The 16,294-nt window shown below is 44.5% G+C and overlaps 1 protein-coding gene across 3 annotated transcripts in view; it reads right to left on the bottom strand.

Annotated features, from left to right (window-relative positions):
* LOC137300001 (rho GTPase-activating protein 15-like) overlaps positions 1–16,294 on the bottom strand; it is a 170,820-nt gene that overhangs the window by 19,474 nt on the left and 135,052 nt on the right. For 2 of the 3 annotated variants that reach the window (XM_067969068.1, XM_067969070.1), the window contains 8 exons: positions 15,077–15,208; positions 11,735–11,821; positions 11,164–11,231; positions 9,049–9,136; positions 7,110–7,214; positions 4,925–5,023; positions 3,579–3,675; positions 805–933 (listed from right to left, as the gene is read on the bottom strand). In XM_067969068.1, coding sequence (XP_067825169.1) covers positions 805–933; positions 3,579–3,675; positions 4,925–5,023; positions 7,110–7,214; positions 9,049–9,136; positions 11,164–11,231; positions 11,735–11,821; positions 15,077–15,208 — 805 coding nt within the window. The remainder of the gene's footprint in view (positions 1–804; positions 934–3,578; positions 3,676–4,924; positions 5,024–7,109; positions 7,215–9,048; positions 9,137–11,163; positions 11,232–11,734; positions 11,822–15,076; positions 15,209–16,294) is intronic. The other variant, XM_067969069.1, reaches the window with a different exon arrangement.

Below are 16,294 nucleotides of genomic sequence, written 5' to 3'. Positions count from 1 at the left end.
GAATCACCTGATGTAAGACAGCAGTCAGTATTGGGTGAACCTGCATGTGGTCATTCACAGAAACAAGCCAAGTTTCACTGAGGGCTTGTATTACCCAATCTTTAAGACCAGAACTTGCCAATGTTCCCTGTTATCATCTGAAATTTCCTGTACCAAACAATTAATTACTTTGTCCCGAGTATTTTCCCTCCATTTTTATTGTGCTTTTCCTAGGAGCACAGGCCTCGTTGGGCACAGGCCTCATGGGCCAAATGGCCTCCTTCTGTGCTATAATTCCTGTGATTCTATAAGGCACACAAGAAGTATAGGAAATTAGAACATAAAGTGATATGTTTACTGGAAAGAATGTACAGTACATCAGAAGTCTATAAACATTTACTCGTTTTGCTTTCTGCAGTCCTCTGCCCTTGTGTATTTTCATGTGCTCTGTTCATCCGTTTAAAACAGGATGTCAAATGTTGATCATTAACTCACTGCAGTGCAGTGTAAACCCCGTGGTAATTTAGTAAACAGACAGGACTGTAAAACCTTGTAGACTGCCTGGATTTGAGGTTTTCCTGTCCACAAACAGATGCAACGGGGCGACAGGGTGGGGTTGGGTCGGTGCCTTTGCCGGGCAGACAGCTTCGCGGTCAATGATTTTGCCAGTTTGGAAGTCTCGTGTAAAACTGCTGATTTTCTTAGCGGTGACGGTGAATGTCAGGATGCCCTAATTAAAACAAGATGGCTGACAGGTAATGGTTGTCAGGGGGATCCCCAGCGATCAGGGATTGCTGCTACGCAGTCTAGCACTCTCTTCCTTACCTTGGATATAACCTTTTTCCCTCACACTCTGCAGGGTCGGTCTCCGCAGCAAGAATTTCCTTAGTTTGTTCTTCACTTTCTTGTGGTCGGTAGTTTCTGCTGTGTTGGCCACTGTGTGCCTGGAAGCAGCTGAAGTAAAGAGATCAAAAGAAAGAAAGTTAATCCAGGGCATCACTTCCAGCACAGCAGGAGCAAGGCTATTCCCCAAAAAATACAGCATCAAAGCCAGGGAGCCACACCGATCATTGCATCACCAAAAAGCAAGAAGATGTTGTTGACATATCAAGGTGGAAATTCTTTGTCAGATCTGCTGTGTGTTTCCAGCATTTTATTCATAGAATCATACAGCACAGAAGGAGGCCATTCGGCCCATCGTGCCTGTGCCGGCTCTTTGAAAGAGCTATTCAATTAGTCCCACTCTTTCTCCATAGCCCTGCAAATTTTTCCTTTTCAAGTTTATATCCAATTCCTTTTTGAAAGTTACTATTGAATTTGCTTCCACCACCCTTTCAGGCAGTGCATTCCAGATCATAACAACTCGCTGTGTAAATTTATTTTCTCCTTATCTCTCCTCTGGTTCTTTTGCCAATTATCTTAATCCTGGGCCCTCTGGTCATCGACCTTCCTGCCAGTGGAAACAGTTTCTCCTTATTTGCTTATTGTTTCTATTCCAAATTTCTAGCATTCAAAGCTTTTGGCCCTGAGATTCCGCAGTGAGGGGGAATGGGGTTTTCCGGGTCTCCCGGCATAAATGGCAGTTTACCCCGGGGTTTCAGCCAGGTCTCTCGCCCGAAGATACGACAGGAAGTCCGGGACAACCCCCTGTGGAATTTCCGGGTCATACTCAGCAGGGTTGATTGTATGAAATCGGACTTCCTGGGGGAAAGCCTTGTCTGCTGGCACACAGAGGGAATTCAGGAACGTGCTCCCCACTATTTTCCACCCGTTAAAATTAATCAATGGAAAATCTCAGAGAGTGCATGCCCAAATTTCCTGATATATGTTCCCGTGCGGTGAGACTTCTCGCCAGAAGTGCGACTCCATAAATCCACCCCTATTGTGTAATCTTAACACGCACACTCTTTAACTTATCTTGCCCTCCCTATTTTCTCCCTAACTTTCCTGAAAGTGCTGATCTTACTGGGATTTGTTCCCATGCGTGATGCCCACCCTCCACTATCTTGCCAACGTTACAGAAGCAATTCTTTATGTGTGGGTCTGGACAGCCAGCGTCAGTTCAAATGCTTCGACTGACGTTAACGGAGTTCTAATCAGCTGAGTGAGATGTCAAGCTGCGCACCAGCTAATTGATTCTGGTATGGGTTTTAGTTACTCTGTTGCTTTTTACACAAATGTCCTGGTGAAAGGAGCTGCTTTAAAGAAAGACTTGCATCTATATAGCGTCTTTCACAACATCAGGACGTCCCAAAGAGCTTCACAGCCAATTAAGTACTTTTGACGTGTAGTCCCTGTTGTAGGGAAATGTGGCAGCCAAAATGCACACAGCAAGATCCCACAAACAGCAATGCGATAGATGACCAGATAATCTGTTTTAGTGATGTTGCTTGACGGATAAATATTGGCCAAGGATGAAGGCCCCTGCTCTTCTTCGAAATAGTGCTGTCGGATGTTTTACATCCACCCGAGGGGACAGATGGGGTCTTGGTTTAATGTCTCATCTGAAAGACGGCACTTCCGACAGTGCAGCACTCCCTCAGTCAGGCTAGATTATATACTCAAGTCTCTGGAGTGGGACTTGAACCCACAGCCTTCTGAATCAGAGGCGACAGTGCTTTAGAATGATTTGGATTAGAATGACGGCTGGAACAGATTGCTAGGAAGGGCGAGACGAGGCCAGGACACTGTAATGGAAAGATTGAAGGGTTGGCAATATGGGAGGCTGAGATTAAATGAGCTGAAGGGCCTTTTTGTCTAAACTTATCTTGTGATGTAACAATTCTGGGATGAATCAGTAACAGTGGAAATGCAAATTCCTGGTAATAGGCAAGTTCTTGACCCCCTTGGGAAATGGCTACACACCACATGCAAAAATAGAAGGGCCAAGGGTGGATATGTACTTGCCACACTTCAGACTGTCAAATTCCCAGGAGAAGCAGAGTGCACCACCCCTTTTAAAGGGGCTGTGGAACTCCTGCTGGACAGGCCTAGTGAACCAATCTTACAAACATAGCAAGAAAATGGTGGGAGGGGAGGGGGAGCGGAGGAGGGAGAGCTGGGGAAGGCGGGTGGGGAGTAAAGGGGTAGGGGGAGCAGAAAGGGATGGGGAGTGGAGGGGGATCAAAGGGGGAGTGGGACCCAAGGGTGAGGGGATGGGGTAATTATTCAAGGGTTAACATGTTTACATAAAATATCTTTTGTATTATTCATTTTATTTAAAGCAAGATTTATGACTGTGTTAAGCCTTTATGCATAGGATTTTTAATGCCAACACATTAACCAATGTGGGAATTAAATCTCAAAATATTCACAATATAACTAAGTATGTTAATAAAACACACTTTTTAAAATAGAACAATATACATTAAGATGGTGTGATTTTTTTAAACATATAATGATGTGTGACATCCTGTATATTTGTATGACATCGAAAGTCTTCATTAGTCTGTTCTGGGAGACCCTCCCATTTGTGGGACTGGAACTTGGAGGATCTGTTTTGGGGGCGTTAGGTTTAATTCTCAGTGATATGAATATTAGAAATCTGTTGTCACCCATTAGTAAATAAATATACTCTACAAACTCATCCAGAGACTTACTGCGACTTTTCTTCTCGTCCTTTTCTTTGCTGTTGTATTTCTCAGGTCCGGCTATGTCATAAGCAGCATCAGTTTCGTCTACGCTGACTGGATCCAACTTAAAGGGAAATCAAAAGAAAAATCATTGAGACAATGAGATACAAACTATACGTGGATGGCAGACATTTGTGGGGTAGAGAGCAAGCTTCTGTAATAATGAGTCTGGTAATAGTCACTTGAGGGTGGTTCTTTGTTTGTGAAGTGCTGTAGGATGTTTCTGAGGGTTGTGGGGGGGGTGGGGGAATTGGATGTGGAAGCTTTCAGTCACAGCCCCACCCATTTTTACATTCCACCAATTGCCCGCAGGCTGGGACCAGCGGCCTACTATACACCTGCCATATATGGCATAATAGGTAAATAAGGAAAGCCGGCCAAAAGTATGTTAATGATCCTGCAGCTGGGAGTTCGTTTGGGAGCAAAGGTGCATTAGCACCTCCCAATCCCATGTACTCCACCACCTAGAAGGACAAGGACAGCAGGTGCATGGGAACACCATCTCCTCCAAGTTTCCCTCTGAGTCACAAGGCACATATCACCGTTCCTTCATCGTCGTTGGGTCAAAATCTTGCAAGTCCCTACCTAACAGCATCGTGGGAGCACCTTCACCACACGGTCTGCAGATCAAGAGGAAGGCTCACCACCACCTTCTCAAGGGAAACGAGGGATGGGCGATAAACGCTGGCCTTCCTGGTGACGTCCAGATCCCGAGAATTAATTTTAAAAAATCTTTGTTCCCCCCCTCCACATAGTAAATATATCCCAATTTTGCAAAATTGGAAAATCTAGTGCCTTCTCGAAAGAGAGTTTTCCAATTAATTAAGGTTATTAAACTCCAATGAGACTTTCTAAAATGTAGCCTTGACAACCAGCATGGAGTCCTTCCTGTACTGGCTGCTGGTGACATTTCTAACGCTAGAAAAGAGTCAAAGGCACAAGTCAGCTCTTTTCTAACATTTGAAACATAAGGGGAGCCCAGGTGCTTCCGGGATTGGCTTCCAGACTAACTTCCCATGGGCCCTTCCCATAGCCTGCATCACAGAGCAGCTGAGGAGGGAGGAGGACATCTGAAATGGCAGGTTTCCACGAGGGCAGGATATTAGATACATTTCTGAAATAGGAATATTCATCCTGGAGCAATATTTTTTAGTGGGGGTGGTGAAGAGTTTAAACAGATTATTTCCTCTAGACTTCCCTTTGGTTTGTAGACTTTGGTTTCTATGCCCTTTGGTGAATGTTCCCTGTCCACCATGCAATTCCCTATGTCCATCACATGTAAAATATGTCTTGCTTCATATTCAGTCACATACCACACACTGGATACTCTCATTGATCATCTTATACCAATCCCCGATGACAGACTCGGCGTCATACTGTATGAGGTACTCCGAGCCCCCTCGAGTTTTCAACTGAAAACAAAAGTAAGCACTGTTAATATCCTGAGCATATAAAGCTGAGAAACCTTACAGGATCTTTGGGTTGAACACACAAGCACAGCAGGTGAAAATCCCTCGGAATTCCCACACCTGATCGCTGGAAAGTACGCCTTATCGGGCTCGGCTGTGAATCCACCCCTCTCCCCACCATGGTCGAATAGCTTAAAAAGAACTGTCCTCGCTCACACATTGAGAATGGTCAGTTGGATGAGGTACTGGGCAACCATGGAGCTCTACTCCAGAGCCTTCTGCGATGTGGAAGAAAGCAGTGGGATAAAAAAAAATGGGGCAGACAATCTCGTCATTCCTCATGGCATGTGTCTAAAATTAATCATTTGGTTTTATTTATATTTCTGTGGGAAATATCCCAGTTCCAATATCTTTGGATATGCTTGAAGATTTTGCAGTTCATGTGTAGGGGAGACCGAGAAAAAAAAAGCAAGAGGGTGAATTTGCTGGACCTATAATCCCCATCAGCACTCAAAGAGGGTCGGAAAATCAGTGCTAAAGTGTTGCAGCCGTATCTCCGACCTGATCTCCCTCTGAGAGCGGCTCCCTGCAGGGAGCACGAGACAAATGAATTTCGCCTAGTGAGAGGAGAGAGTTTGACACACATTTGGTTCACTGGGGGGCAGCACCGGTCCACGAACAGTCAGCCGTGACCAAAGATGTAGAGGGGGGGTTGAAATTGGTCTTCGCCAAGTGGCGCAAAGCAGCCCAATAGCGAATCGGCTTTACACGGCGGACGATCCTCTTTTCCGTTGAAGACAAGCCCGCTTCACGCTGCTGCCAAAGCCACAATTTTACCCCCCCCACCCCACCGAGACCCAGTAGCTGCATGGTGAGTACTGCATGCCCTTTTCTGACGAAGTGCATCTCGTCAAACTGATTTTAAAACTCCACCGAGCCTTAGCTGTGACTAAAGAGGGCGGTTTGGTATTAATTGTGGGCCATTTTGTGATCGCAGTTTCTTGACAAACCTCTTAGAAAGTTTTTTTCTTTAGATAGATTCAATTACAGGTGAACATCATAAAACAACGTTAATAATTAATAGTAATTAGCAGCAAGGAGTAGTAACAGAGTTCAGACATTGTGCTCGTCGCTTAATGCAAAAGGAAAAACTTTTAGGCCTTGAGATCACTCCGTGGGATACGAGTGGATGGATGCTTAACACATCTAAAGTTGCTCCTTCTGCTATTTTGGAAGAGAGATTTAATTTAAACAGGTTGCTGCCTCCACTGAAATAGGAAAGAATGGAATTTTAGGCAACTACGCCCTCTCAGATGGACGTAGAAGATCCCACTGCACTATTTCAAAGAAGAGCAGGGGGGTTCTCTCTGGTGTCCTGGCCAATATTTATCCTGCAACCAACATCACTGAAAACAGATTATCTGGTCATTATCACATTGCTGTCTGTGGGACCTTGCTGTGTGCAAATTGGCTGCCGCGTTTCCTACAACAGTGACTGCACTTCAAAAGTACTTCAATGGCTGTAAAGTGCGTCGAGACGTTCTGAAGTTGTGAAAGGCGGTATATAAATGCAGGTCTTTCTTTTTTTTGGGGGCAAAATTTTGCAGGCTTAGGTTTTAGTGCCTGATTGCAGAATTAGCCCTGGTAAGCGTTGGTATGTTACTGCCCTGTGGTATAATTTTAAAGCCGTAGGGGGTCATGGTGACTTTGGGTGATAGTGTAAAATGCTCGATACCATCTTGGCCGCCCTTTATACGCCTCCCCCCATTTTTGTTTCCAGTGACTTCGATATCGCACGTTTTACACTGTTATATGTCAAAATTAACCCAATAATCTTTTTGATTATTCCAAGAAGAAAAAGTACCGTAACCTTAAAACAATTGTTTCAGTTGCAGTCTGACGACGAAGGGTAAATGTTGAGAGTGCTGGACAAAGCTTTTGCCTCCAATTTAACAGACAAGCAACAATTCCATTTTAATCTCTTCCCTTTGACGTTGTGCCTGTTTTTTTGCCACTTTGTCAGGCAAGTGATTCAATGAAACTGGGATCAATTCTTTGCCCCCTTTGTATTAAAAATGCACACTCTTACCTCTAACACGTTCTTTTTGCTCGATTTGTCCTTTGCTGCCCATCCGATTGTTGCCCCTTTCAGATCCACCGTATATTCAGGTATGATCTGGCCAATCGCCTGTTTCTAAACGAAGACAGATATTCAATATGAAAGAGGCTGAAATTCAACTTCCGTTTCTGTGCAACGGAATTACCCTCTCTAACATTTCATTTCTGAAATAAAATATGAATTATGACCGGTCATATGCTACCTATCCCTTTGAATGATCACCAAGTCTTTTGACATTCTAACTACAGAATACTGTTGGATGTTCCTGACCTAGATGATAAGGGAAAGGGGCACTTTTGTTTCCCAGGAGTGTCTGAATTAATCAGCTTCAATCATACAATGTCATTTTTAGGTGCACTACAGGAGAAAAAAATGCAAATCTAACATCAACAATATTGCCTCCTGAGATAGGACTAAGCCGGGTGCTCCTCCTTGCTCCACAAAATAACTGCGGGCCGCTGCCAGATCAAGCTCGCCCCCCTCTCAGCATCACCTCCCCCCACAGGACCTACCCGAGGGCCATTAATGGTGGCCCAAATTGTTGCCATTGGTACCAACGAGCTGCTTCCGGGAGATGCCCGCTTAGTGACCGCAGCTCACCAGTTAAATGCAGATGAGGCTTGGTGCCAAGTTTGGCACAGGCCTCGTGCTGGCACGGCCAGGAACACGGCGCAATCGCGCCACTGACATGCCACCCATTTTGGGCGCAAGTCCAATTTCTATCCCAATGATGTACTAAACCCAAGAGTTGTCGCTCATTATTGAGAATCATGATAAGTACAGACAACTAGGTTAACGTCTCCACCTGACCAAAATTTACCCCTAAACTCGTGGCATGGTATAACTGTTAATCCGCTGCATTTAAAGAAACAGAAATTACAACATGGGAATGACTCATCTGGGTTGAAAAAATATTGGAGGTAATTTTCAACTTTGCCGCGGCAACCTGGCAAAGCGGATCAGTGGTTGGCCATTGTCTCAGTCTGAACTAGATTGGTCGCAATCTTGGCATCTTATTTGACCCTTAGTGACCTTCCAATTCCATATCCTCTCCATTACAAAGACCATCTACTTCCACCTCATTAACATTGCCCACCTCCACTCCTGCCTCAGCCCATTTGCCGATGAAACCCTCATCTAAGCTTCTGTCACCTCCAGACTCGACTGTTCCAATGCTGTCCTGACTGATCATCCATTCTCCATCTTACATAAACTTTAGCTCATCCAAAACTCTGCTGCCTGTATTCTATCCTGCATCAAGTCCTGCTCACCCATCTTCTCTGTCCTTGCTGATCTACACTGGCTCCTGGTCCCCCAGTGACTCAAATTTAAAATTCTCATGTTTAAATCCCTTCATTGCCTCACCCCTCCCTATCTCTACAGCCTCCTCCAGCCCTACAACCCCCCACCCTGCCAAACTCTCCGTTCCTCTGACTCTGGCCTCTTTTGCAACCCCTGCTCCCTTCTCCCCGCACTGGTGGCTGTCCCTTCATCGGTCTAGGTCTCACGTGATGGAATTCCCTCCCTAAATGCCACTCCACCTCCTTTGCTTCCTGTAATCTCTTCCCTAAAACCCACCTCTTTGACCAAGCTTTTAGTCACCTCATCTAATATCTAATTTTTTGTCTCAGCGTCCATTTTTGGTTGATTACACCTCTGTGAAGCACCTTGGGATATTTTTCTATGTTAAAGGTGCTATATAAATTCAAATTGTTGTTGTTGATGATGATGACAATGGTGATGATATTCATTCCATTGATCTCAATGCAATGATAATCGGGCGAGTTCTACAACAGACGGTCAATCCACAGGTTACTGCCCAAGCGGCAAAGTTGAAAATTAACCTCATCAACTTCACTATTTCTATCAGACTTTACTCTTGGGGGTAATCCAGTTTAAATCCTGTTACCAGGCTCCCTGCAGACTGATTCTTGGGATCTTTGTAAAACGTCAGAACTCCACCTTGCAGCACAGTCCATGAGGATGCCCAGTTCTTCCTAAAATGTAAACCAAGGATTAATGTAGCACATCTGACGTGTTTAGACACACTATAGTTGGAACTCTTTACCCCAAAAAGCTGTGGAGGCTGAGTCATTGAATACATTCAAGGCTGAGTTAGACAAATTTTTGATCAGCAAGGGAGTCAAAGGATATGGGGAAAGGGCGGGAAAGTGGAGTTGAGGTAAAAATCAGATCAGCCATGATCTCATTAAATGGCGGAGCAGGCTCGAGGGGCCGAATGGCCTACTCCTGCTCCTATGTCTTATGGTCTATAGAAATGACGAGCGCATTTACAACCAAACGAGCAGGCAGACTTTTTATAAAGTATTAGACTAGAAATCAGGAGACGAACACGAGAAACCTTCGATCTAAATAACTATCGATGGGGTGAGGGGAGATTTCCTCTGATTACTGGTTCTATGAAATCATGAATGTTATGTTGATGATGTGACTAACACAGAGCGAGCAGAGGAAATCTCTTCCTCCCTCCCGCTCCTAACTCACGGTCCATACAGGCAGGTTTTGATAGCTCGGCGGGGTTTACATATTTCATAGAAAGATACAGCACAGAAGGAAGCCATTCGGCCCATCGTGCCTGTGCCATTTGAATGAGATTCCATGAAGAATCGATGACTGATTTAAGTCTCAGCACAGATGGAGACCATTGTGCCTGCACGAGCGCTGGCTCTACATTGGAGCCACCCACTCTAAACCCATATCCCTGCACTTTCCCGAAGGAGGGCATTTGAGGTAGATTTTCCGAATCCTCGCATGTGATGAAGAACCTCGAAGGCCGCAAGCGCACATCAGAAAATGGCAGGGCCGCGGAGGATTTTCAGACGCGCATTAATAGCATGCAAGGAATTGGAAAATCAATCCTTCAGACTGCAGTAGCCAGTGCAGTTGTGTAAGACTGACGTTTAACAGATTCATTAATGTGATGATACCCCACTGGTATTTAGGAGACTTGGAACGTATTTAATTAGAGAATAATGATTAGGGAGCGGCTGCTCCGTAACCATGCAATTCAGATGATATGTAAGAGTGGCCCAGAACAATCAGTTCATAACCGACATTCAACCTCCAGGTTCGATTGCAAAATCGAACATCCTGTTTGCGCAGAGAGACAAATAATTGAATGGATTTTAATCGAATGCATGGGGGTGGGAATATTCTGTAAATAATGAATGGTGAGAATCCAACAACCTGTGCACTGCATGTCCTTGAGGATTGGTGATGATCAGACAGGGAATGTCAGTACTGTTCATTTATTGAGAAACAGCAGCACATGATTTTCTGCAAGCACCTTGTTTATTATATATTGCAGTAATCAAAGTACAGCAATAAAGTATTACACGGTAGCAATGTGGATTATGAGATCTGTTTTACAAGTTGGCATGCCTGGCGCAGAGTTTTGAATGACAGGTGCGTATATTGGGAATATGGGTGCGAAGGTCAGTATCCTGATTTGTGGCGGACATGATTTTCCAGTCACTGCCCCCCCTGCCCCCCCCACCCCACCGCCCAAATTGCCAATATGCATTTCCTGTTGCGCAAAGCTATCTGCTGGGACACTAAAGTGTAAAATTTACCCTTACAGTCCACATAAAAATGCTCTTTGAAGATGTTATCTTCCTGTCACATGAAATGTTAACTTCAGTCTAACTTTATTTAGTGTCGGAAGTTTTAAGGTAGAGGTTTATTTAGTGTCAGAGTAAAATAGAATAAAACTGTACAGAATAATTGATACGCCTAGTGTAACATTACAGAACTGAAAGGAACAATGCTTTAAAGCAAAGAACTTGCATTTATATTTAACTTGCATTTTTTAAACTGCAAACCAGTGAGGCATCGGAGAAAAGGAGCAGGAAGGAAGCAGCCCGTCAAAATACTTGAATGAGCATCCCGCTTATCAGAATAGCAAACTAAACATCAGTGAATTTAGCCATGTGTTTAACTTCAGAACTGGTGCAGCTATGTAACCCCACAAGAGTCTTTGAGCGAGCTCAGATAGGCTTCTTACCTGATGCGCTTCCCATTATCTGCCACCTTGGCTTTGTTGAGAATTCCAGCTTTGTCCAGTGATTGAGACTAAACAATCGAAAAGAAGCAAATGAGTACACACTGAATCGCAGAAAGGGGCCAACAGTTCCAGCCACATGCTTTGCCTGTGCCATATCGAACTCCCCAGCTGCGTTATTTGGAGAACATAAACTAGCTGCAGGCAAAGGATGAATGAAACTCAAAACACCAGTGGCAATTTGGTTTATCAGTGCCTCAAGCCACAGAGCATTCCTGCAGTAAGGATCAGGACCTCAGAAACAATGGATAGCCCCAGCCAACAGAAAATGAACATTGATGGCTTGAAAAGATGTCAGGCACAAGGTAGAGGTTATACTTAGAAAAGAACCACCAGAAGAATCAGAGGTGTAAAAGGAAATCACCAGCAGACAGGATCCCTATGAAGTATCATGCAAAAAAAGTACACTTCGAAGTTGATACAGGTGCATGTCATAAGTGGGTTATGGGATTAGCGTAAAAGTGGATCAGTGTGAAGAAGGTGAGGGCCTCGCTCACAAACAGGAGACACTAACGTGAGGGAGCAGGATTTCAACACGGTTCCCAAGTGCAAGCTCGGCACTGTAATCAGACGCATTCCGCCTGTGGGTAGCGTTTGACGCCTTAAAGAAATGGAACAGAAATTAATTCATATCAAAACTGCTCTCAGTCAGACAGTTGCTTGCTCATGTTCACATCATGTGACAAATTCGCACTTGCTTATGGGGGTTCCAAACCAGGTTATGGGAGGACAGTAGAGAGGGTCCCAAAGGCTGAGGACTCTAGTCAAATCTGCGACAGATTATTTATCCTGAGACTATTTGGGGACGAAGTAACTCTTTTAACAAAATAAAACGGGAGAATGTTTGTGTCTGTGGTTAATGGTCCATGAATGAAATATCGTGAAAGCTCAGCTTGGGGAAACCTGTGATCTGTGAGAATGCAATCATTGTACACTGTGTGATACAACCAACATTTAGTAAAGTCATTCAGTGGGAATGTCAGGGACTAAACGGGATGAACTGTGTTTCCACCTTATTCCTGTCTTTGCTGTTGTGTGGAAAATTTTCCAGGATATTTTGACTCACTAAAAAGTCTTTTTTTTTTCGGCTCTCTTCAGAAAACCAGTACGATGATGACATGAGACAGCTGAGTTGAAACGCCCTGGAATAAATTCCACACACACAGTACCGAAAACAAGAATAAGGCACAAACCCAATACATCATGGGCTAGACTTTCCATCCACTGACTCTGAGCGGACAAATATCTAGCCCATTGTGTAATCTCTGCCGTTTTAGGGAAAGAAAAATCTTATATATATTTTGCCTCACAACATATCACACAGTATAAGTCACCTAATGGCCGTCCTCAATGGTGTTAACACATCAAAGTCCATTTTTATGCCCATACTTGAGTCACAGCTTGGAATTCATTATTAACTGAATGATCCACGATTCAATTCCCCATACACAAGTTCTGAATCTCGTTGTCCTTATAATGGGATGGTCCTAATACATTTTTTGCATTTTAAAAACATTTAATGTTGAAGTTGCACTGTCGCTTAACAAACAACAAGCACAACACTAAAATAATGCTCTCTAAATGTTCAGAAATAGTTGCAAATATTTGGACCTGATTCCAACCGGTAAACAGTCAATACAATACCTGTGTTTGAGTCCCCAAGCTCATTGGGTTCTTGTGTCCTCAGTTGAAGTGCTATGAGAAGTCAGAACTACATGGAATGGAAGCTGGGTGGCTTCAGGATTCGGGCTTCTTTTGTATCCTCCCCTTCCTCCACCCCACCATTGATGGTCATGCCTTTAGCCTTAAGCTCTGGAATTCCCACCCTAAACTTCTCTGCCGCTCTCTCCTCCTTCAAGACGCTCCTTAAACCCTCCTCTTTCCTATCCTAATGTCTCCTTCTTTGGCTCGGTGTAAATTTTTGTCTGATTTCGTTCCTGTGAAGTGCCTTGGGATGTTTTACTACATTAAAGGTGCTATATAAATGCAAGTTGTTGTTGTTAAATGGTCAAGATGAAAGGTGTCTGATGGCTGTAAAGATAAATTAGTTGATTCTGCATTCTGGAAGGGGGCATGAACCAGAGAATCTGCACTGAGGTGTTGTCATCTTATCTCCAAACTGCACTTCCTTCAAGCTTGGTTTGCCCATGGGAGACCTGAATCATTGAAGTTACCCCATAGAGTGCTGCCTATATTATAGAACACACATTAGAGACCACTTGCATCGAGTCCCAACAATGATTTCAACTTGGACCAGTAGTAAGAGACCGTGGCCTCAAATTTCCTGTGCCATTGCTCTGGGAAACCAGTGTAATTTAGGTGAACAGAGGAGGAAAGTCTAGCAGGCAGCTGGTCTGTGGTCATACTGAGGCAAGTGATGGCCGACCTACACTGCAGCAAAGGTGTTGGAGCGTTCCCCCCAGAACCTGAGGGCAGCACTCCAGCAGCTCTCAAAACACCAGTGACCCTGACCCCAAGAAATGGGCTGGGGTCAGGGTCACAACTGGCGGATGTCCTTCCATTGGTACTTCTTGTGGCAGAATGCGATGGAAGAAAATTTGGGGCTCACTTGTTTCTTGACAGTATCTGTTCCCATATGAATTCAGCAGTTTCCAGGGGCTGGGTGGGCACAGTGAGTTGGAACACTGTTCTTTCCTTTCTGGGTTAACCCAGGCCAGACTGATGAAAAGTCTCTTCTACTTGATAAATGTAAGGGACTTAAAGTGGGTTTGGCCAGCCTCAACCCAGCTGCCTGTGTAAGACAGTCTGCAACACAGAACTGGCCGTAACCTAGCCAACTTGTCGATCTCACACAACTGTTTCCACCAGAGCAGCTGGCTTGTATCTCCTCATCTGAGATACTGTTAAGACAAAGTGTTGTTGGGGTAGTGTGCAGAGAACCAAGCAGATTGGCACACTGGCACATGCCCATTTGAAAAGCGGCTGGGACTGGCCTGTGACCAGCAGCACCTGTTACTTTCAGTGAAAGTCAATGTAAAGAAATGGTGAAGTTGTCAAATTACAGGATTACTTATGGTTCATGAAGGAAGCACAAATCCCAATTTTATTCAGGAACTGGTGACGTGAGTTAAACGCAGAACCCAAGTCTCCTGTCCGGAGGGGTCAGAGGGCAACAACGTGCATCATTTTCCATCAATATTGCAATTACTTGTAGAAAAAGAGCAAGTTATTTTCTTTACATATGTTTGAAGAAAACTGCTCTAAGATTCCATAAACTCGCACTAGGCCTGTACTGGTACCCGTCAGTGTGATATTCCAGCAACAGGGAATACAGTCAAGATATTCCATTTTTTTTAGCAAATGGATGTGTTTGTGTTTATGTTGGTGTGGAATATCCAGGCTGGGTAATTGGTAACTTTTCATTGTCTAATGTTTAAGGAGAAGCTCCACCCCATTGGTTCCAACAATTCAACTTGACCCCAGTTTGAACCCAAAGCACCATTATTGCCTTTGCTAAGTGAGACTGCCAATCATACATACTAGGGACAGGATTGTCAATGCCTAAAATCATTCCATTCTAGTTTTCAATTTTAACCCACCCCCAATGTATTCAGGTAATCGGGTCCTTCGGGGTGGGGGCGGGGGGGGGGGGGGGGGTTTGCCGATCCCCATCAGCAGCCAGAAGGTCCCAGGCGCATTAGTCCAACTGGGCTAATTTCTCATAGGACCTTTACAGTTAGCAGACAGAAGAGACTTTCACCCCATGAGTCTGGATTTTAACCCAGGTGAAAGGTCAGCACCTAACCCAACTACACCACCTAACCTGAGACAGTAAGAGGACTCCTAAGGTTAAATTCTTGCAAAGCTCCATGTAGAGATTCATCACTTCACTCACCTTCTCCTCAGTATCGGAGCGCACTGGTGGAACTGGTTTCAGCGTCTGGCCGCGGCGCCAGTTTGAGAAAACTAAATTTCCTTCTTGGTCCAGTCCATTCCCAGCACTAAGTCGATTGGAGAGAATTCCATACTGAAGGAGGGGTGAAAACATCAGTTATTCCTCTCACACAAACAGGGACAATAGCCAGTTTTAATTAAAGAGCTGTACATGCTATCTATACTTGAAAGGATACAGTCCGAACAGATAAGAAATGGGAAATTCCCAATCACCCTCTAAAAAGATGCAGATATACCTTTCTCATGTGAAAGGAAAGAGGTGCAACTTCAATGGGTTACAGTCGGCAATGATCTGCAACTGTGAGGGACTGTAACATCTTCTGCCTGCACAGGATAAATGACCCTCGGAGGAACTTTTAGTTTCTTAACCTGTACAGAATATTGAGTTGCTAGTTCAAACATGAAGCTTTTAATTGAAAGATTTTCATAACCAATCATTGTGGGTTTGCTGCTCCCACCCAGAAGGGCTTTCCCTGGCTCTGTATTTGCTTAAAAACTGTTAACTCTTTAATGTCTTCCAGTTCTGGTGAAAGGTCTGCGATCTGAAACGTTAACTCTGTTTCTTTCTCCACAGATGCTGCCTGATTTGCTGAGCTTTTCCAGCATTTTCTGTTTTTATTTCAAAAGGACCGACTACTGGCCTCAGCGACCTTGGGCAAGGATTATACAGTGATGATTATACAGTGACTAATGCTGAATGTGCACATTGGGTGAGACGACTGGGCTCGGCTGTGATCTCCCCTGCCCACACACAGCCCAACGCTCACTCTCTACGTTCACACATATCTGACATACTGGACGGTGAGCAGCACCCTTGGAACAGTACCCCAGCAAGGAGTCAAAGTCTTGAGAGAGGAGGAGGAGAGAATAGCAAAGGTTTCCATAATTCTCAGAATAAAGTTCAGAACACCTAAACCAAAACAATAACCCCTCAGATAATGAAGCAGTCCGTGCCCGCATGCAGCAAGATCTGGACAACATCCAGGCTTGGGCTGATAAGTGGCAAGTAACATTCATGCCAGGTAATATTCGTGCCAGACAAGTGCCAGGCAATGACCATCTCCAACAAGAGAGAGTCCAACCACCTCCCCTTGACATTCAACGGCATTACCATCGCTGAATCCCCCACCATCAACATCCTGGGGGTCACCATTGACCA

This window comes from Heptranchias perlo, chromosome 30 (genome assembly GCF_035084215.1).
Source record: "Heptranchias perlo isolate sHepPer1 chromosome 30, sHepPer1.hap1, whole genome shotgun sequence".
NCBI lineage: Eukaryota > Metazoa > Chordata > Chondrichthyes > Hexanchiformes > Hexanchidae > Heptranchias > Heptranchias perlo.
Note: the sequence above shows the minus strand (reverse complement) of the source record. Positions and strands in the feature narration are given on the sequence as shown.